This window comes from Rhea pennata, chromosome 16, assembly GCF_028389875.1.
Source record: "Rhea pennata isolate bPtePen1 chromosome 16, bPtePen1.pri, whole genome shotgun sequence".
NCBI classification, from domain to species: Eukaryota; Metazoa; Chordata; class Aves; order Rheiformes; family Rheidae; genus Rhea; species Rhea pennata.
Genome location: NC_084678.1, coordinates 3157946 through 3181911, shown reverse-complemented (window position 1 = coordinate 3181911; position 23966 = coordinate 3157946). Strand labels below are relative to the sequence as shown.

The window sequence follows — 23966 nt, the reverse complement described above, 5'->3', positions numbered from 1 at the left end:
GGCTACTGCTTGCAATTAATATTTTTTAACATTAATGCTTTTTCTTCCTCATCCTCTTAGTGCACCTATGGATGAAATGACAACCTGTAGCCTTTCTTGGAAAGGGTTTTCTGCAGTAAATAAACTACAAGGCATTCACTTTTATCCAATTTGTCGGCAGTCAAAGATGCTGATGGAGTCAGGTTTGGGACTCTTGCTTTGTTGATTTATTACCTTAAGTGTAGGTTAGTAAAACTGAGAATAGATTGTGTGATGTGGCTAACATGCTTATGTAAAATGATTTCTCTGAAATGAATTTGGCATGAACGCTAGTAGCACACTGATCTGTGCCAGCAAGCGTGGCAGCTTCTCCTTAGCGCTCCCAGCATATGTAGTCTTTGCTACTGCTGCAGGCCACAGAGGTCCAATGTTGCCAAAGGGCATGTTTGATCTAGGATGTGGAAAAAAACTGAACAGGAATGTGTACACAGAGAAACTAAGCTGATACCATGAAGTGTGCTGCTGCTTGTTCTTGGTCCATGGAGATGGGGTTGCTGGAGAAGCATGCTGGAGCAGCTCTGTTCTGAGTCTTGTGCTGTTTTAAGAGGAAGATACAGGAGGGAAATAAAATCAGAAGGCATGCCACAGGTAGAGCTGTATGAGTGTAAGAGTCTGGAGTTACTTCCTGTCATTGTGCTTGTCAGGGTAGGTAAAAAGGAAGAGGAAACTGCTTCTATGGGACCATATTCACTTTCTGCCACCCTCATCTTGGTGTCAGTTGTTCTTCTGCAGTGAACACCTTACTTGGTATTATTTAAACTGTAATCTGAGATTTTCTTTGATATCTGCTCAGCCAAGCTCAGATCCCTACTCTTCCATCAAAGTTCTATTTTGCTTCGTAGATTGGCTCTGTCTGATGTTAGATGACCTCTTATTTTCCTACCGCTTGATACCAAGAAATGTCAAGATTGGTCATGACACTCTCTCCCTGGCGTTATTGGGGCCCCAAAATGCATTTTTCGTGTTCATACCCTCTGTTCTGCAGGATTGTTCCCCTGCTGTGCAACTACACTTGTATCCTTACTTCTGAGGGTGCTTGCACTGAGCTGTCTTCCACATATCTGGAATTCCTATTTGCCTCTTCTTCTGCCTTCTAACCTCTCTTCCATTTTACTTGTCCCTTGCTCTTGTCGTACAAGGACCAGTATAGTATGGTGGAGTGGAGCACTGGTTGAATTGTCTCCTGTCTTTGCATCCCTCTCTGGTCTGCCATCAAGAGCAACATCCCTAGTGCCTGTGATTGCTTCCTAAACTTGCAGGAATGCATTGCATTCTTAAGTAGTCTAAACTAGATGTCTTACCTGTCAACATTTTCTTTGCCCAAATGTATGTGGCATCTGGACTGACAGTAGTTGAAAAGCCTTGCAGCAATTCACAAACTGACCAGGAGTGATCTCTATGGGAGCAGATAGAACTTGATCTGTTTTGCTATTCGATCCAACTCTCCTCAGAAGTAGGAAAACTTCTTGAAACGGGCCCACTGCATAGAACCTTGATTTCCTTTAACTGAGCTCTACACTTAGTCCTATGCTTAAAGGCTGTTTAAGGCTTTAAGGTTGCTTAAATGTAGCAACCACCTGTGTGGCATCCTGTGTATTTGTATTGTGAAGATAATAGAGGCTAACAAATACCAAGGGCTTGTGATATTTGAAGGTCACTGAAAATGGATTAACGTCACAGTTCAGTGACCTCTTTGGGGGCAAAGTAGGGACAGCAGTAATGTCAGCAGAGCAGGCACAAAATTTGGAAAGACTGAACCTTGAGCATGAGAGACATTTCTGCATGTTATTGTTCTCTGAGATGTGGAGAAAGCTAATTTAGTGAAGATTCTGCCGTCAAATATTAACACATGCAATTGAGCTGTGCATAGAAGTGAACGGCTGAAAGTGCCATATGCCAGTTAAGGATTGGACAAGTTTTTTGGCCTAATTTCAGAGGGGGACCTGCCTGCCTGTCTTCCATGTTTCAGCCACAAGTAAGTTAAATAGGTTAGCTGCACATCAGGACTAAACTAGTAGTTGAAAATTGGTCTCTTTAATTCATTCAAGTTTTCTTCAACTAGGAATTGTGTTGTTAAATAGACATGCGGAAATTCTCAACAAGCTTTTTCTCTCCCCTAACCCAGACTGCCATTAGAGGGCAGAATGACTTTGTACTACTGGATTATTCCTCTAAAGTGTCCTTAAAAACAGGGTAACTGAAGGTACAAGAGGAAAAACTTCAGAACTGAACAGAGGAGAAAGCCATCTGAGCTCACAGAAAGAATGTCTGTGGTATCTGTGCAAAAGATTGCTCTTCAGAAAGGACTGAGAAAATGGGAATACTTATGATCTATTAATGCAGATTTGTTCATTTATCAGGTAGGAGAGCAAAGCAGCTTTGGATATTTAGTAAGATTTTTTTTCTTAGTTTAGTTGCTGTAGGCTCTTCTCTGTAGTCCATTCTGTAAAAGGTCATTGAAACTAGTGATGTAGGCAGTGTTTCTTACTGCAGAGTTTCGAAGTGGGTTAGACCAGATATAAATGTTGCCTGGGGCAGCAGGGAGGCCTTTGTGAGGGAAGGGAAGCTGCTGAGTTACATGAGGTCAGATTCTCCGAGGTAAATGTATCTTAAAGGTAAAGAAAATCTGCTAAGCTTAGAAATGTCAGCCTGGACAGCTTTTGAAGAAAGAAGGAGTGCATGTCTGTTAGTCTTCAGGGGGCAGTTTTGAGCTGGAGATCTCTGCCACAATCTGCAGAGATCCCTTCCCAGGAAGGGAATGATTGTGCCTAATGCAGACTGTTGCACTGAAAAGCTGCTGCTTTTGGCAAATTGCTGCTTTTTGGAGACTTGCTACAGCTCCCATATTTTGCTGTGCAATAGTGTTCTTTAGTTTTTCCTGTCCCTTCAAACAAGATTTGAAGGTACCAAAACCTGAACTCATTCTGTCTATATGTAACCAAGCTGACTGTAGCTAAGGGTTAATTTAAGGTCTGATGAGACAGACCTTTGGGGGCAAATCAGCTTCATCAAGAGCCAGCTTTCCTTCTGGAGGTGCTGATCTCTATTTATGCTGTACAAGTGTTTCTAACTGCTGGTCTGAGGGGCAAAAGGGAGGCTAATATCTCTTGGTTTCTGTTTGTTTCCCCCAGGACCAGTGAGTCTGAGCAGCCACCTGGCACACCCTGGGTTGACTTGCTAGTGAGAACATCAAAGCCAGATCTCTTTTCCCAAACTAGAAAGGGGTCAGCTGGCTGCAGAGCTACTGGGGAGTTGTAATTTGTGACATTTCAGCTGGGAGCTCCCTGGAAGTTTTTGTTTTGGTGGGAAAAGTAGCGTTTATGGCATTCTACTTAGCATGAACAAATTTAACCTTTCTAATTTTTTAGACTCTATCTAGACATCTGTCACTGGTACAGATTCCATTTTGAAAAATGATTTGAGTCAAACTTGAAGAATTAAACTGAAGTGGTCAGTCTGCATGGTGTGCCTAGTTCACCTAGGGGTGGGAGCAGTTCACAGAAAATTTTTAAAGCACTAAGCATGGTTTTAAACCAAGAAAAGCATTCATGTGTTGCTAGCCTAACTAAAGGTGTTGAGATGATTTAAGATAAACTGCTACACATGGTCACATTTGTGGTGAGTATGAGTTTTCTTTCTGCTCCCTTGGCATGCAGGAGGTTCTCCAAACATTGCTGTTGCTCACACTGTCTTTGTGAGTCTTTTCCTTGCTGCTTTTTCTTCCAGCAGCACGTGGCAGAGTGCAGGCTCCCCTTGAGGTGCTGGGGCTCACTGCACCAGGACCACCACAGGTACCAGGGTATGAAAGGAGCTGCGGCTTCTGCAGTGGTGGTGCCCATTCCCCCTGTTCTGGAGTGGGCATCCTGCAGGCCACAGGCGTTTGTCTCCCAGATTTTGGCAGGGGGGATCCAGGAGGCTGCTCTTTCAGAAGGCTTATGCCTTGAGCTTTGAAAGTGACTTTATTAATAGACTTCATTCTTTCTCACGTGTTTCGGCTTCAGGAGGAATTTGAGATTGCTCTTTTCTTCCTTTAGCACCCTGCTCGCAGTGCTTCTGTCAGGCCTGGGCCATGGCTGCCCCTGGGCTGCCAGCCAGGCTTGGTTGTCACTTCAGCTTGCATTTCATCCCCCATGGTTGTGGCAAAGCACCCAGGTCCCATTCCAAGGGAGCCAGGGTCCTGAAGCCTGTTTGGACATCCTGTATCTGAGAAACTCTGCACCCTCAGGTGACTGGGCGCATGGGGCTGTGCTCTGAAACCATGCTTTCCCTCTTCAGGTGGTTATCTACTCCTGCAGAGCCTAGTGGGTCCTGGTTGTTCTTGGTCCCAAGGCGCCTCTGGAGCCTGCCAGCCCTGCAGGCCTGTGTGTTGCTGCTGGGCTCTCCCAAGGGTGACTGGCCTTGTCCATTTGCCTGTTGTGGACAAAAACAGTTGTACAGCTTTGGGATGCAGGGTTGATTAGCCCAACTTCTCTTCTGTCCTTGGGCTGTGCCCTAGCCCTGTGACTACTCATGGCTGGTTTTCTTCTCCTGGTTATTAATCCTGTCCTGTAAGTTTTTCATATGTGGGTCTTGACATATGCAGTGGTCAATATAAGATGTCATTTTCAAGTCAGCAAAACAATGTATTTGATCAATTGAGGCAATATCTAGTGAAGGAAACTTAATGTTCTTCACTATACCTTAACTGTGGATACCTTTTTATTTGTCACAGCCATTACAGCAAGTTGTTTTGATTTCTGTAGTAAATTTTCAGTCTTAAAATGATTGCTTGAGTGGCTGGGGAGGTGGCAATATTTGGATATATAATATTTCTCTTCACTCCCACAAATTAATAAACTGCATAAACAATTTTCTGGATTTCGCTGGAGGATGGTAGGGGGCAAGTGACAGAGGTCATTTGCATAGATGGGCAAGATCATCTCACCACAGATCTCCGATTTATGTAGATCTTAATATTGTTTTTATTTATCCTTTTTTTCATGTGAATCTGAATTAGCTACAGGTGTCACCTGGGTCTCCCTATAGGGATGCTACTAGTATTGGTATTAGCAGAATTACTGTTTTTTCCCCTCAGTGGCTCATACCAGAGCAGATGTGTTGCAGCATGTGAGCAACCCCACAGCAACATGTGGATATTGTTCAATGATGTTAATGAGACCTAACCTTTTCTTAAATAGTAAAAAAGTGTATCTGTATGTACTTCCCAACTTTTAACTGCAGAAAGTTTTTTTTTGTTTGTTTGTTTGTTTTTTTTTGTTTGTTTTTTTTTTCCCAGCTCAGGCTGACAATTAAATGATTTCTGGAGTGACTAAGCATCCTCTCACAAGATCTATTGAGCATGAGGGAGCAGTGCAGTGAGATGTTTGTGATCTTTGTTAGTCTTGATACAGTTAAAGCAAGCAGACATATGAACACTTCATTCCTTCATTTCACCTATTTCAGTATCTGCCTGCAAGTGGTTTTAGTGACCTGAATAGATTAAATGGTCACTTAATACTTTAAAAAGTAAGTCAGATACTTAGCTCTCCACAATAACCTAGCTATGAATCCTTGCTCAGACAAGTGACTTACTCTTCCATGTTTTTGTCTAGAGAAATAGAGTAGATAGCTATACAACAATGTCTGTCGTGAAAGCTCTGGTATGCTCGGACAGACACACCTTCAGTAAGCAGAGCCTGCTGCCACAGTGACATGATCTGTCACTGCCCTGGGTTGCTGGTGGGAATGTCAGACGGCCAAAGAAGACAGATAAGTTAACCTTGAGGAGCAATACTGAACATCTTTCAGTACCAGCTGTTAATTACTTAAGCTTCCAGCTAGGTTAATATTTAGATCATTTTAAAAGATAATGGGACCATTATACAAAAGATAAGTTTCTTGTCTTTGTAAAACTTTCTATGAAGCTTTTTTCTGAATTTAATTTTGTAGAAAGCTGCATCAGGCTTTATTTTGAAATTTTAGTTGTTTATTTTTGTACTTAACTTGTCAAAGGCATGTTCTGGCTGCAGAAATGCTAATGGACTTTGTGCTAAATCAGTTGTCTGTCTTGTGTGAGGGTTTATCAATGAAAAAATACCATCTTGATGACGCTGACCGCTCTGTGGTCCCACCGGGGCACATACTGCTCTTTATTTCCTCAGTAAAATATGTAGTATGGTTGGCATCAACAGCCACTACATTTGTACTCAGAAATAGCCCTGGTACTGATAATGGAGTATTAATACATGTGTTTAACTGCTATAGAATACATGCTATGTATGATCTAAAGAGATCAGTTTTATGGTTGAGAACTGGAAAATCAGGATCTATGCCTCTCTCTGCCACAGACTTCTTGTGTGGTCTTTATCTACCTACATGTTCCTTTTCCCACAGCTGGAAATGGGATGCTCTGTGAGAAGGGCAACAGAAGATGAAATCAGTAATGCTTTCAAATCTCAATTGCTTGACTGGAATCCTCCTCCCCTTTCCTTGCCTGTCAGTGTTAATTTTAGGAATGGACAAGGGATTTCCTCTTTGTTTCTTTGGAAAGCTCTTCACCTTCCAACAATTGTTGTGGTATTCCAGCTGATTTCCTCTTCCCTCTCGTTCTTCCAAAAAACTTTTTATCCTGTTGTCTTAATTGTCTTGTGGGGGAGAAACTTCCTTGAAGCTCCAGACTAGTGCTTGAAGACCTGGATGAAGGTTCTCCTCTCTTCTCTGCTTCCTGCAGAGTGTTTTTATAATGAAGGCATCTAGAAGATGCTCTTGTGACTGGATGTGTTGATTTGCAGTGTTAATTCCAACTAGGATGAATCCTTCTTCTTTCTTCATAGGAATTAAAGGTATTTCAGAAGAAACAACCACTGGAGTTCATAACCTGTACAAGATGAAGGCCAACGGGACCCTGAAAGTGCCAGCCATCAATGTTAATGACTCTGTCACGAAGGTAATGCAGCTAGTGCCTTTGTGCTATATTTTGCTGTCTGGTGACTATTTTGGAGTTGTGATGCTGACATTCCCATGCAGGTATTCTTGCCTTGTAGGGCTGTCCTTGACCTGATACTGAACAGACTTTCGCCACATTGTTAAAGTGAGCCTATGTATCCTTAAAGCGAGCCAGTGAAACCTGCAATGTTTCTAATGTGACATGCCATTGTAAATAGTGCTCCTGTTTTTAAAATATCAAGTGTTTGTGTATAAGGGTATACATTCTTTTTATTCTGCATTATAACAATATGAAAAGACCTCTGGAAGCTATGGCTGCATTAGGTTACAGTCAATCCCTGTGGCAATGGGCCTATCTTCACTTAATAGTACGTTATAGCCCATGTTAGTCTGGCACAAGAATAGCAAAGTAGAATGGTAAAAACAATTATGACTGTTGTCCTAGGGTGCAGCTGCTTGAGTGCAGGTGGATAAAAGGCTGCTGTCAGTACTGATCTCTAAAGAGTGACCTAGGTCAGCTTATGGCTGGTAAAGGTGGGTTGGTATGACAAGGTATTTCTGCAAGTAGTGTTTATAGTAGATAGGGCAAGAGGTATTTGTTTCTTGCTTGGTTGTACTTCTGCTTCCTGAGACAAATACTGGTAAAATGAGGGTAGAGAGGAAATGGTATTTAAAGGGTGCTGATGCTTCTGGTTGTGGATGAAGTACTAGTGGGATTTTGAGGCATGCTCAAAGCTTTTGCATCAAGATGCTTTTCAAATCTAGTTGTTAAATCTTTTTCATGGTGCCATACTCCATTTAGTTCAAAATAGTTTTTTAAGGTGGAAAACAATGATAATGGTTGATGTGTAGCTTGCCAGTGCAAAATGGCACTTCTAGGGCAGCCCTCTTTCAGTATCCTGTAGCTGTGAGAACACTCTGGGGCTAACCTCAGTCTCTAGCATTCTCTTGCTGAACACAGCATTTTCACTATGGTTTGGTCTGTTTTCTCTGCAGTTTGCTGTCTGCAGAATTGCTCCTTTCTACTCACAAAGATGTGCCTGGCACTTCTATTCCCTAGCCAATGGGCTGGAGTCCAGTCACATTTGGAAGAAACCTGTTGCACAGCATCCTTTTTGCCTAGATTTCTGCCTCCTACTCAATAGCTATTAATACTGTTCAGTAGATTTGGAAATTGAGATATTTTTAAAAACCCCTCTTGAGTGGGTTAGAGTTGAGCTAACTTTGTGCTACTGCCAAATTATGTGCCTATTTTCAAGCACTCTTTGTCATTTATGTAATAAAAGATTCGTACTAATCATGGTTATAGTTCTTCAGGAAGACACCTAATAAATTGCTCCTCTAGTTGGATATTTTGACTTAGTGCCAGCTTTTGAATGTAGTCCTTCCTATACTAATATTTGCAGAGAGGACAGGGCAGGCAGTCCTGTTCCTCTCCACCTCTGCCACCCAAACATATTATTGGGTGAGACAGATAGTGCATCTGGCATTCTGCTGCCTTGCCACATGGGAATTGGACTGCACTAGCACCGGGAAGGCTTTGATTTCAAGTGGGGGATTTGGTGATAGAGAATCGGATTTGACAACACTGTTTTCCTCCACAGGAGCACTTACAGTGCAAGGAAAATCTGGTGGACTAGAAAAGAGAACCATTAACTGTTACTAGATTTGGAATTTAAAGCATTGGTAACACAAGATTTCTGAATTATTTATGATAAATTTGCCCATGCAAATGCCTGCTTATGGGCACTGAGTCAAGTACTTCTGGATGTGGAGAATGACTTACTGGTAGGCAAATGGCCAAGTCCTGAGGGTATGAGAACAATATGAAGCTCTATTTTGTAACTGCTCAGATAATGTGTCAGAGTTATATCTGCAATATGTTTTGCACACAGACATTGTTGCATTTTTTATAATAAAATTTTACAGCCATAAGCTGTGATACTGAAAGCCAAATCTAAATACTGCCATGTGTTTCTTTCATGTAACATCACTTACTATACATGCTATATGGCACCAGCCATAACTGCAAGATGTTTTCGTTTGAAAGCTTTATGCTGCTGTTTGCATTTAAGTATGCAATCTTAAGGCTACTTTTAGTGGACAGAGCTCTACCTCTGTTGTATAATGGCAGGAGCAATTAATGTTTTAAGGCTGCAGAAAGCACAGCTGTAGACTTTGAGACCAGAGATCTGCTGTGGATGGCAAGTTCTTCACCCCTGCCTTGCAGAGCATAGCATGGCCTTGGTAGCCAGGTTTCTTCAGTTTCTGGCTTCTGTAACATTTCGGGTAACCAAATCTGTTTATCCAGCCTGTCTTTCTGGCCAAAACAGAGGATCTAGGGAGAAAATGGTAAAGTGTCAAAAATCAGCACAGCAAGATATGTATCTAAATCAAGGAAGATGTTCAGGTGGAATACTGTTTGATCTCTGAACCTCTGACTTAGCAGGAGAGTTTTGATTTGGAGGTCTGGCTGCTGGTAAGCTGATAAATTAGGGAGATGTTAGATGGTGCGTTAGGAGATGAAATCCAGGGGTTCTTGGTTGCAGCTTATGGTATCATGAAGTGTTACTGACTTTTTCTAGGGCTGGGCAGTGGTGAGGTGTGGCAGCATTAGTATAACTGGTCCTAGAGGAAGAAACAACCTTGATCTTCATGGGCTGCAGTGTGCCTTGCTCCTAGTCTGATTGGTGTAGACAGCTTGCTGCTTGTCGCTTCTGTGGGGTGTGTGTCTCAAAGATGTGAACCTGTGCTAACTAACTGGCCAGATGTTCTTGTGCTTTTTGGCTGTCTGTGGCACTTGATTCAGTTTGTGGAATAGCAGTAGAATTGGTGAGCATTTGCTTAGGGAACTCAGACTTACCTCTGTATGCAACAATTGTTTGTGCTTTAAGCTGAAGAATTCAGATTATCTGTAGCAAACTTTTAACAAGTCCAAGCTCTGGCCAGTGATCACAACACACTTGTGAAGTGCTTCTCACTGGGGTGCACTGAAGCCTGTGTCTGTTATAACTACATAGAGTAAAAGCAAATAAATAAAACCATCAAATCTGGTTCTTTTCTTTGCATCCCCCATTGTAATTGTTTAGCTGACTGTCCATCTCTTGGTTCATAGTACTTTTGTGTAAATCCATTTTGGTTCTCTAAGAGACTTCTGCTTATGAATGACTTTCATCTCTTCTAAGTTGTTGCTTTTTTTTTCTCTCTTCTCAGAGCAAATTTGATAACCTTTATGGTTGCAGAGAGTCCCTCATTGATGGCATCAAACGTGCCACAGATGTCATGATTGCTGGAAAAGTGGCAGTGGTGGCAGGTTATGGTGATGTGGGCAAGGGCTGTGCCCAGGCCCTACGGAGCTTTGGAGCTAGAGTCATCATCACTGAAATCGATCCCATCAATGCACTACAGGCAGCTATGGAAGGTGAGAACTAATGGAAATGCAGAACTCAGTGCATCTCATATGGGAGTGTCTGTGCAGAGCACTGAATGTTACTCTGAAGACAATTTCAATGAATTTTAACCCTGTCCTCTTGTGGAGATATAAGTGACAGTTCAACTCAGCTTGTGAGGAACTCTTGCCTTATAACTATGCCTTCCAAGGAGGAGTTTAGAATAATCCATGAAGGATATAATTGAGTCAAGGATATTATACAGTGAGAGAAGCACACCATTTCATGATGCTGTAAACTTGGTTTTGAATAGTTTGATTGCTTTCAGATTGGACAAATCTGACTTCTAGTTTGGGTTAAGACTTCACTAGAATATCTCCACAGTAAAACAGCAGATATTGTAGAGCAATGCCATAATTTCTATGTGAAGCTGTGCTCCAGCCATTCTTTGGAAGCTGTGTTCTCACTCTTCTGTGGATTCCTCCGGTAGCAGTGCTTGTTAGTACCAATTTATTCCATTTATGCTCATACCTAATGAGAACCTGCAAGTATTGTTGGTGCATTTTTGTTTGCAGACTTGACCCCTTGAATCCAAGCTAAGAGCTGTGCCATATGTTATATATATGAACATACAATCATTACATGTGTGGATCTTCGTATTGGAATTAGGTGATGGAGAAAGATGTTTTTGGTGCTACCTTCTCGTTTAGTGAGACAAGAGTATGCCCAGTACCCTGCTATCCTCTATAAATCAAATGCTGACACAGATTTTTGACTTTTATTCATAACACTCTAGTAAGTTTTTGAACAAGTGTTGGTGGTTGGACAGGGAAATACTTTTTTTCTCCTCTTTTTCAGGCTATGAAGTTACAACCATGGAGGAAGCCTGCAAAGAAGGCAACATTTTTGTTACCACCACTGGATGCACTGACATTGTTCAGGGCAGGTATGGCCTAGCCACTTGCTTTAGTGAAAAAAATCCTGGGCAGTTAGACTTTATACAGTCATAAGTTGTCAGCAGTATGGTGAGTGTTAGCACATAGGTCTCATTTCTGGACATCTGCATTTAGCATTAACTTAATGAGAAATCAAGACTTTGGTTTTTCAGTTCTATTGGATGTTGCTGAGCTACAATTGTTCTTGTCTTACAGCATGTAATACTGGAGAAATAAAAGGTGTAGAAGGTTAGATAGTTCTGGAGAACTAGAGCATTTGAACTGAATTCTATGTTAGGACAGAAGATACAAGCAGAAGGCAGAGGAGGGTAGGTAGAGGTTGAAAGTGATTCCATCTGTGAGTATATATAGCAGATTGAAAGTGGCCTGTTCTCAATAAACTACCCTGCAGTTTTTTTGTTATCACTTCTTAGATCTCAATTTATAGCCCCTCCACTCTACACACTCATTCCTGTCTTTGCCATTGTGATCATACATGTTGAGTAGAAGGTCAAAGTAAGTGGGAAGAAATAAGACCACTAGACTCCAGAGATTTAAAACTACTGGGAACTTTAAAAGCATGGAGTAAACTTCCATTCTGTGCAGGAAAGAACAGAATAACTGCAGGTATTCTAGCTGTGATCAATTCAAAAAAAAAATTGTTTTACTTTCCATAATGGAAAAATATTTTCCCTCATGCTCTTATATCCTTACGAAGATCCCCTTCCTGAAAGCTTGAATAGTTTTCTCACTGGTCTTTGCATCCACACACATTTTATGGGTGAGAAGCTCAAATGCAGTCAGTGAGCCCAAAAACTCTTCATTTCTCCTTGAGCAGAGCTATGAATCAGCGCACCTCCTGATGCTGGAAAAGAGATGGGGGGGGGGGAAGGGAGTTTGTGTTTTTTTCCATGTGTGCGTTAACTGTTGTTAAAACTCTTTTTACAGGCACTTTGAGCAGATGAAGGATGATGCCATAGTATGTAATATTGGCCATTTTGATGTGGAAGTTGATGCAAAGTGGCTGAATGAAAACGCAGTAGAGGCTGTGAATGTTAAGCCGCAGGTGAGACAGTGTGTGCATGGGCTCTCCTGCTGGAAAGAGCTTGTCAAGGTTTTGCTGCAGAAAAATGGGGTTTTCTCTTCTGATACTTATATTTTTTTCCAGTTTGTTTGGAAGCTGGCCTAGCTCTAGGCTGATAAGAATGCAGGTTGTGATCTGCTCTTCCCTGATTAACCTAGAACAGTTGTGCATAATTTTGTTGCATTGATAGTAAACAATTGGTTCCTGCCAGTGCCCCTGAGTATAGCATGGTCTCTGGCAAGAGGTGCCTGGAGGGGTGCATCTCTTTGTCTACGTGTTCCTATTTCATTGACAAACATGAGTTTACCTTCTTGGTGGTGGTCATGTAAACAATTAATTGCATAATGTTCATTCCTTACAGGAAGTCAGCCTTGATATTTGGGATGTGGGAGGGAAGGAATGGAAATGTGCTTTCTTTGATAGCCACCAGCTGAAAACAATGCCAAACTTATTTTTAGAAAGCCAGCTAGATGGTGAATACAGAACAGGCCATTACAGACTGTATAATAATTAAGAACAGAGGCTGTAGATTGCCTTGGTCAAAACTTCCTCACAGGAAGTTAACTTGCTAATGTAGCTGTCCTACACTAAAAAAATCTCAGTCCTAACAGAGTACCAGTATTAGAATGAATCTCAAGATAATGTCTTCTGAGATTCTATCAAGGTTTGAAGAAAAAATCATGCTTTTTTTTTTTTTGGAGCTGTAAGCCTCAGTAAAGCTTATTTGGAGCTTCAGAATTCAGAAAATTCAGAATTTTCTTCCAGACTTGGTGGTTTCATTTTAGAAATCTGTGGAGACCATAAGTCTGTATGGGCAGACAAGGAGGGATGTTCTATGCTTGTTCTGCTTGCATTCCCGCAGTGTTCCTACCACAAGCCACAGCTGTAGCCAGCCAGGAAAGTAAGGATCTAAAAATTTCAGCTTTTAAGCTGTGTTCTTAAACAGAGACAGAACTAAACTAAACTGTTTTGTAGCACCAGCATTGAGAGAAAATATCACTTAAGGCAAACAAGGCTCTATCTGACTTGGCATGAAACAGCTTCTAGTTAGCTTTTGAAGAGGGAACGTGCTTGTTGATAGCAGGATTCTGGGACAGGTGTGTGGTGCTTTTTTAACACATCCAAATGTCTGTCTTAGATCTCAGTCTACCCGTCCAATTTTTATCACTCCCCTGTGGCTTACTGGCCACCCACATCACACTCTTAGTAAACAGTTTCTTTTCAATATCCCATTTGCTTCTGGGACACTGAACTTGTGTATAGCTTCATATTCAGTTGAGCCTAAATTCTAACTACATTCCAATCTATTCTTGCCTATGACCTTAGTGCAGAGCTGACTTTGCAACTCTCATCTTAGGAGATGCTGCAGCTAGTTGCTTGTTTTGGGGTAGCTCACATTTCAAAACTAAATAGAATAGCACTTGGAAAAGAAAAAGAAGAAAATGGAAGAAAACTTGGACTGTTCTTGTACTCTTCCATACATACCTAGTGGCTACTGCTGGAGACAGGATGTACTTAGATGGAAATTTTCCATGGTCATTCCTGTGACATGTTGGAGGCTTCATTAAGGTAAGGGTGATCTGTAGACTCGTATACTGCCAAAACTAATGAGCTGATCCCTAACTCAGGAGTAGTACTTGAGTTTTGACTTCTATAGAATCAGAAGAGCTGTCAACCAGTTTGAATTTCAAGTTGGACTCAGTTTGGGGAGGTTTTTAATACTATATGTAGCTACACTGTGCTAATGATACAGCCCTAGGTCCCATTTTGTGTCTGTGTAGAGTTCTTGTCCCTAAAAACTTCACAGACTTTACCTTGTATGGCAAGGTAGCTGAGCAGGTGTTTCTTGAGCAAGTACTACTATGTAAAAGCTTTTAATTTTCTGTGTGCCTTTACCAAGCCTAATTCCTGTGGTGGCTGGATAGTTGAGTGGGACTAATTTCATGCTCACTTTCAAAGCTTCGTGGGTGGGTGGAAGAAGCAGGAGGACTAGGAGGCAGAACTTGGTGTCACAGCCTGAAACGGCCCATGGTCCACACTTGAAACAAATTAGATGGCACTGAATAGAGTTGCAGCAGTTCTTTGCATCTTCCAGGATATGGGTTAACTTTAGGTTTAGAATTAAGCTCCCACAAAGTAATCTGCAGCTTCCTTCCCTTCACTGTGTGAGAGCATCCAACACTAATTTTTAGCACCATATGGTCACCACTTACAAGTGATGAGATGGCATAAGAATGATCTAATACCTGGGAAAGGCAGATGCCTGTGCATCATGCTGACTCATCTGTTACTTGGCTATATTTTGAAAGTAGGCTTATTCCTGAAAAGCTGGCAGCTTGTTTTAAATACAAGTTTGCACTGGGTAAAGTCCCACTCAGCTGCATTCTGATATTAAAAAATGACTTGTAACACAAGCAGAACTGTAGAGGCAAAAAGTTGGGGTGAGGTCTGTGAGCTCTGGCTCTGTTAAATACATGATGTATCCTCAGGAGTGGAGGGGGTGACAAAGGAAGTGCAAAACAGTCTGGAGTAAGTCAAATGCAAATAAGGAAAGTGAGGAGGCATTTGCAGAAGTCTGGAAGTAAACTTAGCACTTGGATGACTGGAATTCTACTTCTTTAGCAATTTCCTGAGTTTATAAATCAGCCTGCTTATCCACCTATGGATGTGGCTTGCTTTCGCAGTACTGACTTATGCCTCTGCTGCCGTTACTACTATTTCACATTTCTCTCTGTGGAAAGACATTTTGCATTTTTCTGCATTACCTTGTGCATTGAGGCTGAGTTAGCCCAGCAAATTGTCAAAGCTCTTGATTCCATGCACAAGCCAGTAGCTGTCCAGGTGTAAGTTGTGTCAGTATGTGTGTGTGATATCTTGACATCTAAGCCACCCAATTCAGACCTCAGAACAGTAGCCTTTAAATATAATACCTTATAACCATATTAATCTGTAAATACAATGTTTACTATTAAAAATGTATTCAACTTGGAATTGTATATTCTTTTGTACATATTTTTGCAAGAAAATTAGGTGATTTGAGTACTTAATGTGACAAATTCTCAGTGTTTTAATAACTTGAAATTTCCTTGCTTTTTCTGAGAGTATCCTGCATTAAATAAACTTAGATTTGCTTTTATTGATACCCGCACGTATTCTGCCTTTCATCATGGAATGCTATTCTAACAGTTTTTCTAAGTCTGAATAAGATTGTGTTTTTTGCCTGAATTGAAGATGCACAAGGAACAACATGATGAGTATGAACTTGCAGGCCTCTCCCCAGTAAGGCTACAATTTCTTGAGACTGACTTGTGAACGCTGCCATTCATCGTTCATTTGGGAGGACTGTCTAGTTGGTTTAGAGTAATATGGCTGATCCAGTTTTGTTGGACGAGGCAGCTTCCTTACAGCTTGTGCTCATAGCTTTCTCAAGGTTCTTTAAGATTTTTCTGCTTATGACTCCTTCCTTCTTGGTTTCATTACTTCTTCCCATCATTCTCTGATATCGCATGTTGTAGTTTTTGGGTGGACTCAGCACAGTCAGTGGTGACTGTATGGAAGAGTCACCATCTGTAAGAAATGCTGCAACTGTCCAGTGGATAATTCTTACTCATCTGGCTGCCCTACTCTTGGAAAGGGAGAAATTAAGAATTTTGTTTAGGGCTTTTGTTTGAGGTGGTTATTCTCTGTATAAGTCATGCGGGGGGGGGGAGGGAAAACAGGAATCTCTGGCACACAAATCCCAGAAATAGCGCTGGGATTGAAGCATAGCAGGGGAAGGCAGGTAGGGAAGGTATGCAATGGCACACCTTCTCTAAAGGTTTAATACCCTTTGAACTGCTTTCTTACAAAAAAAAAAAAAAAAAAAAAAAAAATTGTAGTAGACATGCAGTAAGGAAACCAAGAACCTGAATAGAGATGTTTTTGCAGAAGGTATTGTTTGCAATTAAGACTGCAGATTCTTTGTGGCTTTTAACCTAACCTACAGGCCAAAGCTTTAAGAACAAAATCAAAAGTGATATTTTCTCTACTTGAGACTAAAAGTATAAATAGTGTGAGGAGGAAGCTTAAGTCATTCACAATACTTGTGCTATGGAAACAAGATAAATGAATTTGTCTAAAATATGATTAACCTTGTCAAGGTTGATCTTTGCTCTTTTCAGAGATTTAATCCATTCCTAACTGCTTGGTATGACAGATAAACAACTAATACTAGTGAATACTGAATATTCCTGTGTTCTTTGGGCAATATTGACACTTAGTTCTAAATTTTAATATTCTAACCTCCTACAGGTATGAAGGCAGTGAAGAGAAGACTCTCCCTAGTCCCTGACCCAGATAGTTGAGGAACATATTAACTGAAACAATCTCCTGAATTGTTTGAGACTTGCTTATATAGCTTAACCCCAGTCATCTGACCCTGTATGAGATTTGGTCCTGTGTGCAGTCCTGTTTCTCTAGCATAGCTTGGAGATTGTTCAGGATGGAGGACTGATAGTTTGGCTCTGAGAGCAAAGAAAGTTCACCAGAATCTAGGACAGTGTTATTTGTTCTTTACAGCTACGGGTGTTCACTGGACAGGTGGAGAGAGCCTGCTTAGTCTTTTGGTCTATTTAATCTTTTGATTTTTTTATTTCCTGCAGCAGGACCTGGGCTCATCTTAGGTGGTGAGCTGTCAAACTGTAAGACTCTTCAGGACCAGGTTCTTAAAACAGTGCCAGAGAGCTTGCAGACATACCACCCAGGTGTGAGCTGCTGTACATAACAGCTGAACTGTGCATGCTTTGACTGTAAAGTAATGGCCTTACTGTAGCAGCAGGAGTTACAGGGGAGTAATTTCAGTAAGCTATGGACTCTGGCTGTGGCCCCTATATTAGATGCAAATACTGTTACATGTGGGTGTGTTCTGTTTCTTCTGCTGTCTATCTACACCAGTTCTTGAAACTATGCATGTCGGTTACTGTTGGCAGCATGTTCTCCATTGCAGCTCTCTGAGATGACATGTGTGCAGAAAAACTAGAACTGGGTAAGTGGTTAAACAAGAAGCATATGCTAAGATGCATGTTACATGAAATCCGGAACAGTTAGAGTTGATAGACACTGGGAATTGAGTGAGGTATCTCTCAGTTACAATCTAAGTCCATATTGTGAGCCTACTGCTGGATTATTGACATGGAGAGGTTTACAAAGTTTTGCATGAGTTAATGTCTGTAACCTCAGCTCTGACTGGTTTTGTTTTGTTTTCCACTCAGGTGGATCGATACACACTGAGGAATGGTCGTCACATTATACTGCTAGCAGAAGGCAGACTTGTCAACTTGGGCTGTGCCATGGGTCACCCTAGCTTCGTTATGAGTAATTCCTTCACCAACCAGGTGTTGGCACAGATTGAACTGTGGACCAATAGTGATAAATACTCTGTTGGAGTCCATTTCCTTCCAAAGAAGGTGAGTTAAGTAAACCAAGTTCAGATGGGACAAGGAAACTCAGTTTTATCTGTGTTTGAATTCAGTGTGTGTCTCAGGGAGCTTCTGTCCCTCAGTGAATGCTTGACTTTAGTCATGCTGAGCCTTTTGAGTCTGTAGTTGGTTGGTTCTTGTGGCTAGTGTATTGTACAGAATTGGGACTTCTGTCACATGCAGTAGGAATGTTCAATCCCCTTTTTGACTTAACCTAAGGGCTTTACCCTGAGGTGCTGAGAAGTGCTATGCTGCCTCAGGATGGTCAGGGAGCTCTAACTTTTTCTCTTCTGTTGAAAGTCAGCATTCACAACAAGCTTTCACATGCCCATCCAGCAGCAGCCTGGTGAGGCAGGGTTAAAGCTGGAATGAAACTAGAAGTCTTTCCCTCTTACTGTGGTTGAGTGTCTGGGGCCCATTTGCACCTGAGCAGAGCTTATCACAATCTGGTCCTAATAGCTTCACAAAATATACATGACATGTTCCCATTGGGTTTTCCTTTAAACTTAACTGTGGATTCTTTGTTCTTGGAGAAATCTGGATCATGTCATAACTCTAAAATTCCTTTTATAAAAATAATCTGTTTTTAATTTTCCGAAACAAGCCTGAGAATTTGATAGACACTGAAAAAGATGCTGGAGTTAAATCCCACTGCCTTTGAAATGCAACCAGGTGTGACATTAAATGTGAAAATGCTTTTCATTTGGGAAACAGAGTATGTATGTTTGGGCTTGTTTATGAACTGTTTGCTGAGAGACTTCTAAGCTTCCAAAACCATCCATTAATGATCAAGAGAAGCATACCAGAGATCTAATGTATGAATTGATTGTGTCACAGAGCTTGTTGATCATCCTCATCAGAAGAAATGTTTTATCATCAATCCTCTTGAGAAAGATAGTCCAATGTTGTTAAGGAAATTTCTAAATAACAATTTTTTAGTAGTCGTACTTGAACTGAAAATGAGAAATAATGCCCAAGTCAGTGACTTAAACTTAATTGCATTTGTTTGTTTAGCATATGGCAGTGATCTGTTTAGGAACACATTGTGGCAAAATGTTGCTCTTTACTCACAGTACTTCATAGAGGATTTCAAAGAATAAAGCTGTCTTCATGTCAGAACCAAGGGAAGATGAGTGGAATAGCTTTCTTTGATAATTTTTTTGGCTAATGTTGCCTATTCTGTGTAGTAGTTCTGAGGTTCAAATGTAAAATTTCAGAACTACCAAGTACCCTGCATTCTATAATGTGTACTTGTTTGTCATAGCTAATCGTCAAAACGGTATTCTAGTAATCAAAGAAAATGCAGGATGGTTTTTCCCCAGAAATCTATTGTATCTGAAACTATTGTATTCTTGGTAATGAACATATCCTTTATGCTCAGCTGTCTGAATTTGTGTGCATTAGGTAAGAATATCAGCTTACCTGACTCACCAACAACTTCTTTTGGAGTTGTGGGGATAACATGTCTTACAATTGCTGGAAGTGCACCAGTCAGCCAGATGTGCATTCAATTTTTATTCCCCCTCTTTTTTTTCCTGGCAGGATCTGCCAAGCTTAAATACTTGTTTCTCTTCTAAATCCTGTCTTCCCAGTTAGGTTTTCTTTTACTAACTGCTGGTTCTTGCCTTTTTTTTCCCCCTCTGACTCTTATGTAGCGTTCTGTAGCTTTTGTGGTTCGCTGCAGTGTTCTTTGACCACTTGATCTTTGTTTTGTAGTCATTTGTCTTGTGCATCTTTGGGCATGCTGGTTCTAAATAGATTTTAGCAGTTCAATGTTACTGTAAGCTGGTAGAGCCCCAGTGAACTGCATTCTGTATAAACGTAAATTTTCATCTTATTAGCTGGTTCGCTGAAGTAGAATTATTTTAGAGTGGCTGCTTGTTACTACATTCCCTTTGAGTGGGAAATCTAGAACTAGACACAATCATTTAGGAGATGCTGGTTCACACAGGTTAAAGATCTGGCCTTTGATTGTGTAGTTGATTTATTGTTCTTTGAGCAACCTTTTGCATCTGTTTGATTAGTATGGAGGGGGTATCACCATTTTTTTCCTGTGCTGCTGAAAATTTAGACTCGTATCTGTTTCCTTAGCAATTTCCTTAGTATGTTTCAGTAATTGAGTTAAAGCTCATCTTTGTGATATGTAACTTGACAGCACCGATCCCCTTTTAGTGCTGTCCTTTCCACCTTTGTCTCTTACAGCTCTTCCTTGCCTTCTGATGTAGCAACTACAGTTTCCCCTGTTACTGTCTTTGACTCTTGTACCTATCTCTTGTGGTTCTTAACTGTCTTGTAACTTTATGTGCCTTTCAGTCCCTGTAGTTAGTAAATGGGTATTGTCTGACACCTCTGGGATAAAGAAAAGCCCATTATGCTCAGCAAAAGTGAGGTATAAATATGCTGATATAGTATTTCCCATTGCTTACCTGGATTTTGTTCTTCATGAAGACATGCTTAAATTCTAGGTTTCTTATTGAATTGGTGATTCTTCAGTAAGTTTTCTTAACATGTGTACCCTCAAGATGGGATATCTGAAAACTAAATTTAATTATTTTCTATCAGTATTAGAACTTCTCTAAAATCTTACGATAGTCTAGTTTGAGGTGGTTTTTTTTATTCTGAGGCTTTACCAAATTGGATATTCTTATCTCTGAGTAGTTTGGTTTCTGTTCTTTATTTGTCAATGGATGTAAATGTATGAATGAGATTGATATGAACATTAATAAGCTTGTACTTGATTTGACTCCCTGAAAAGCATGGGGCTTTTTCATCTGAATGTAGTTTGATACTTACGGTCTCAGACAGGTGATGCTGGCAGGAAAAGAGCCTGCTTATTGCTCTTCCTGTGTCAATCAGTTAAATCCTTCCTAGGGCTGTTAATGATGTTCAGATGCTCCACTACCACTGTTGACTATGACTTTCCTGAATGATAGAACTTCATTCTGCTAATATTCTTGTCTCAATGCTTTGTTTTTCAGCTGGATGAAGCTGTTGCTGCTGCTCATCTGGATAAACTGTGTGTGAAGCTGACAAAGTTGAGTGAGAAGCAGGCCAAATACCTAGGCTTATCAAGAGATGGGCCATTCAAGCCAGACCACTACAGATACTGAGCAGGTGGCACTATCCAAAGAAAACATGCAGAGATACAACCTTCCAAAGCTCTTTTGTGTATGCTGGGATTCTGGGAACAAGTCCTTCTCCATCCTCCTCTCAGTGCTGCAGAACTGATCACTTCACCAAGAAAGTTTCAGGGTTTATTTTCCTAGTGAGAAAGGATCACTGACTCTTGGAATTGGTTACTTAGCTAATGTCATGGTGAATGCATCCCCTACACCCTCTTACTGAATTTCACTGCTCTTCAATGGGGAGAGCAGACAGAGTTCTAAATCAAAATACCTGGTTGTGTCAAACATGTCTGACAGCCTATTTGAACAGGCAAGGAACAGTCTCTACAGGGAGATCCTGTCTGCAATAGCTTATTCAAACTAGATGAATCTTTTTATTAGGCTGTCAATGCCAGGCTTCTCTCCACAAAGGAGCCATGGCTGGGATGTATATTGTGAAGCTGAGGAAGTAGCACAGCACCTGCAGGTTGCTTGCTCTTCCTGTGGAATCAATTTAATCTCTTCAGAGACTAGAGTGGGAGTTTTTTTTGGGTTGCCTAGTCCAGCAGTTTCAATCAAAACAAAGCCTTCTGTGCTGGTTCCATTGCAGTTCTGGAAGGGATGCTTTATGATTTTTTTCTTAGCCTTCTAGTGTGTTGTGAATGGCTGAGGAAACCACTGAGGGGATGGTTAGGTGTTGGGGTCTTGTTTGATTCTCTGAAAACACCAGCAACACGCTTCTAGCCCAACTTGATTTTTCTAAGTTGTCATTTGTGCAGTATCTTCTCTATCAGCGTCTCAAAGTGCTTTTATTAAAGATCTGACTGTGGCCTCACTTGTTTTGTATAGTGACGTGCTTGAATCAATTTGCCATGGGTCTGTTTGGTTTTGTGTTCCCTAAGCTGTGGGGAATATTTCAGGTAGTTTCTACAGGCAAAATTCAGCTAGCTGCCATCATACATTTGAGCTGGGAAAAGCTGCTGCTCAGATTAGGTAAATTTATTTAAAGAGCTGAGTGTTGCAGAAAAAACTGCTCCTCTGAAACGATACCTTGCCCTGTGCCTCATGGAAGATCTCTCTTGCCACTGCCCTCTGCAGTCACCATTCTACAGCAGGCCACCTGTTTCTGGATGTACGAAAATGAGAAGTTTGATATGATGTTAAACAAAAACAAAGAGTTGAAGTGCTCTGAGATTCATGTTCAAGCATCAGGTGTGATGTTGTCAGTAAGGGATTAAAACAGATGGTGCAGAGTATGAGCTTTTGAAGGAGAAAAGAGGATGAGTAAACAAGATGTTGCTGAGTAGGAAACTTTTTTATTGTTTTATATTCTGCACAGAAGCTGTTGCCAATCACTAAAAAGCATTAATTTTGACTGAGTTCAGATTACACATACATAGCTACCCTAAATCATTTTATAATCAGTAATAAGTTATTTATATGTTCATGTTTATGCTGAGCTCTTTGCAATTTAGTGCTGGAGTTTTAGGTGATAGCTGGGAACAAAACCATTTAACATCTTTGCAGAGCCTCAGACCCAGAAGTGAAGCCCTATTAATCACTTCTATATTTATGGCATTCCATATTTCATGACATGTAAGGCCAGATAAAGTTAGGAGATCCATTAAAGTTACCAACAAACTTCACATCAGAGCTAGCTGTTTAGCCCCTTCAGAGGGGAGAAAACTGAATTTAACTGACTTGTTTTTGCATAATTCATCTTTTAAGAAAAAGGCACTTCTGAATTAGTTGCAGGCAATCCATTCCTGGTCCCTGCAGATTCTGTACACATCTGAACGCAGATGACAAGCAGTGGTCACCTTATGTGAGCACTACTACCATGCATGTGGTAGAAAACAAAGATGATATCAAAAATCATTGTGGTAGAGCAGATGCAATGGAAACACAATGACTGGGTGCTGACCAATGTTATTTGCTTATGGGTACATTACAAGTTGTGTATCATGTTTCATAGTCATAGGATAAGGGACTTGAGTTTATATAGTCCAACCTTTCCTGCTTAAAGCAGGTGTTGGATTTTGATTGTCAGGGACAGATTTCATTACTGTTTCTCTGGGCCCTGGTTGCAATGTTCAAGTGTCCCCATGGTGAATGATCCTGCTCCAACCCAATAACTAATTGGAATTTCCCATCTTGTGACTTGGGTACATTGCTTCTTGTCACAGAATAGTATCCAGATAAGATATTTACCTTTTCCGCAGACAGCAGGCATGTCTTTCAAAGAAGATGGATGATAGCCTTGCAATGACATCTGCCAGCTCCCTTAGCACCCAGGCCTACATTTTTGTCTAGTTCCAAGGATATGTTTGAGTGGTTTAAGTACCCCCCAACTGTATCTTATGCACTGGGTAGTGCTGTGTTTCCACAGACTCTGCCTCCAGGCTCAAGAACCTGGGAAGCCAGAGGCCAGACCTGACCAGTGAAAACCAAGGAAAGACACTGAGTACCTTAGCCTTTTTTATGTATTTTAGTGCTAGGTCCCTTGCCTCATCGAGCCAGAGGGTTTACATTTTCTGTAGCCTTCCTTTTGCTGCTGATGTGCTTATAGAGACTCTTGTTGCTCTTCACATTCCTCAGTTCAACTGTTATTCAAGTTCAGGGTTGTAATTCTATTTGACTTGATCACTCCTCTGGATCATGGTTTCATAGAATAATTTAACTAGGAAGGGTTATTTGGAGGTCTGTGATCCACATCTTGGTTCAAGTGATGGCCAATTATATTGAGTTTCAATCAGCTTGTCCAGCTGAATTTTGGGTATCTCCAGAGGTAAGAGATTGCACAACCTCCTTGGGCCTTTTTCTCAATATTTGACCACCCTCAAGGTGAAAATGTTTTTCCTTGCATCTAACTGAATTGCCTGTGTTGTAGCTTGTGCTTGTTGCCTCTTGTTTTATTTCTGTGCACGTCTGAGGAGAGTCTAGCTCCATATTCTCTGCGCGCTGCCATTAGGTAGTTATAGGCAGCAATAAATCTCCTATCATCCTTTTCCAAGCTGAACAAGCTTGGGTCTCAG

The 23966-nt window shown here is 41.0% G+C and overlaps 1 protein-coding gene across 1 annotated transcript in view; it reads left to right on the top strand.

Annotated features, from left to right (window-relative positions):
• Positions 1–21766, top strand: part of AHCY (adenosylhomocysteinase) — a 28854-nt gene extending 7088 nt beyond the window's left edge. The window contains exons 5-10 of the mRNA XM_062588882.1: positions 6852–6964; positions 10177–10384; positions 11211–11298; positions 12236–12353; positions 17621–17815; positions 20806–21766. Coding sequence (XP_062444866.1) covers positions 6852–6964; positions 10177–10384; positions 11211–11298; positions 12236–12353; positions 17621–17815; positions 20806–20937 — 854 coding nt within the window. The 3' untranslated portion in view covers positions 20938–21766. The remainder of the gene's footprint in view (positions 1–6851; positions 6965–10176; positions 10385–11210; positions 11299–12235; positions 12354–17620; positions 17816–20805) is intronic.
• Positions 21767–23966: the final 2200 nt, after the last annotated feature.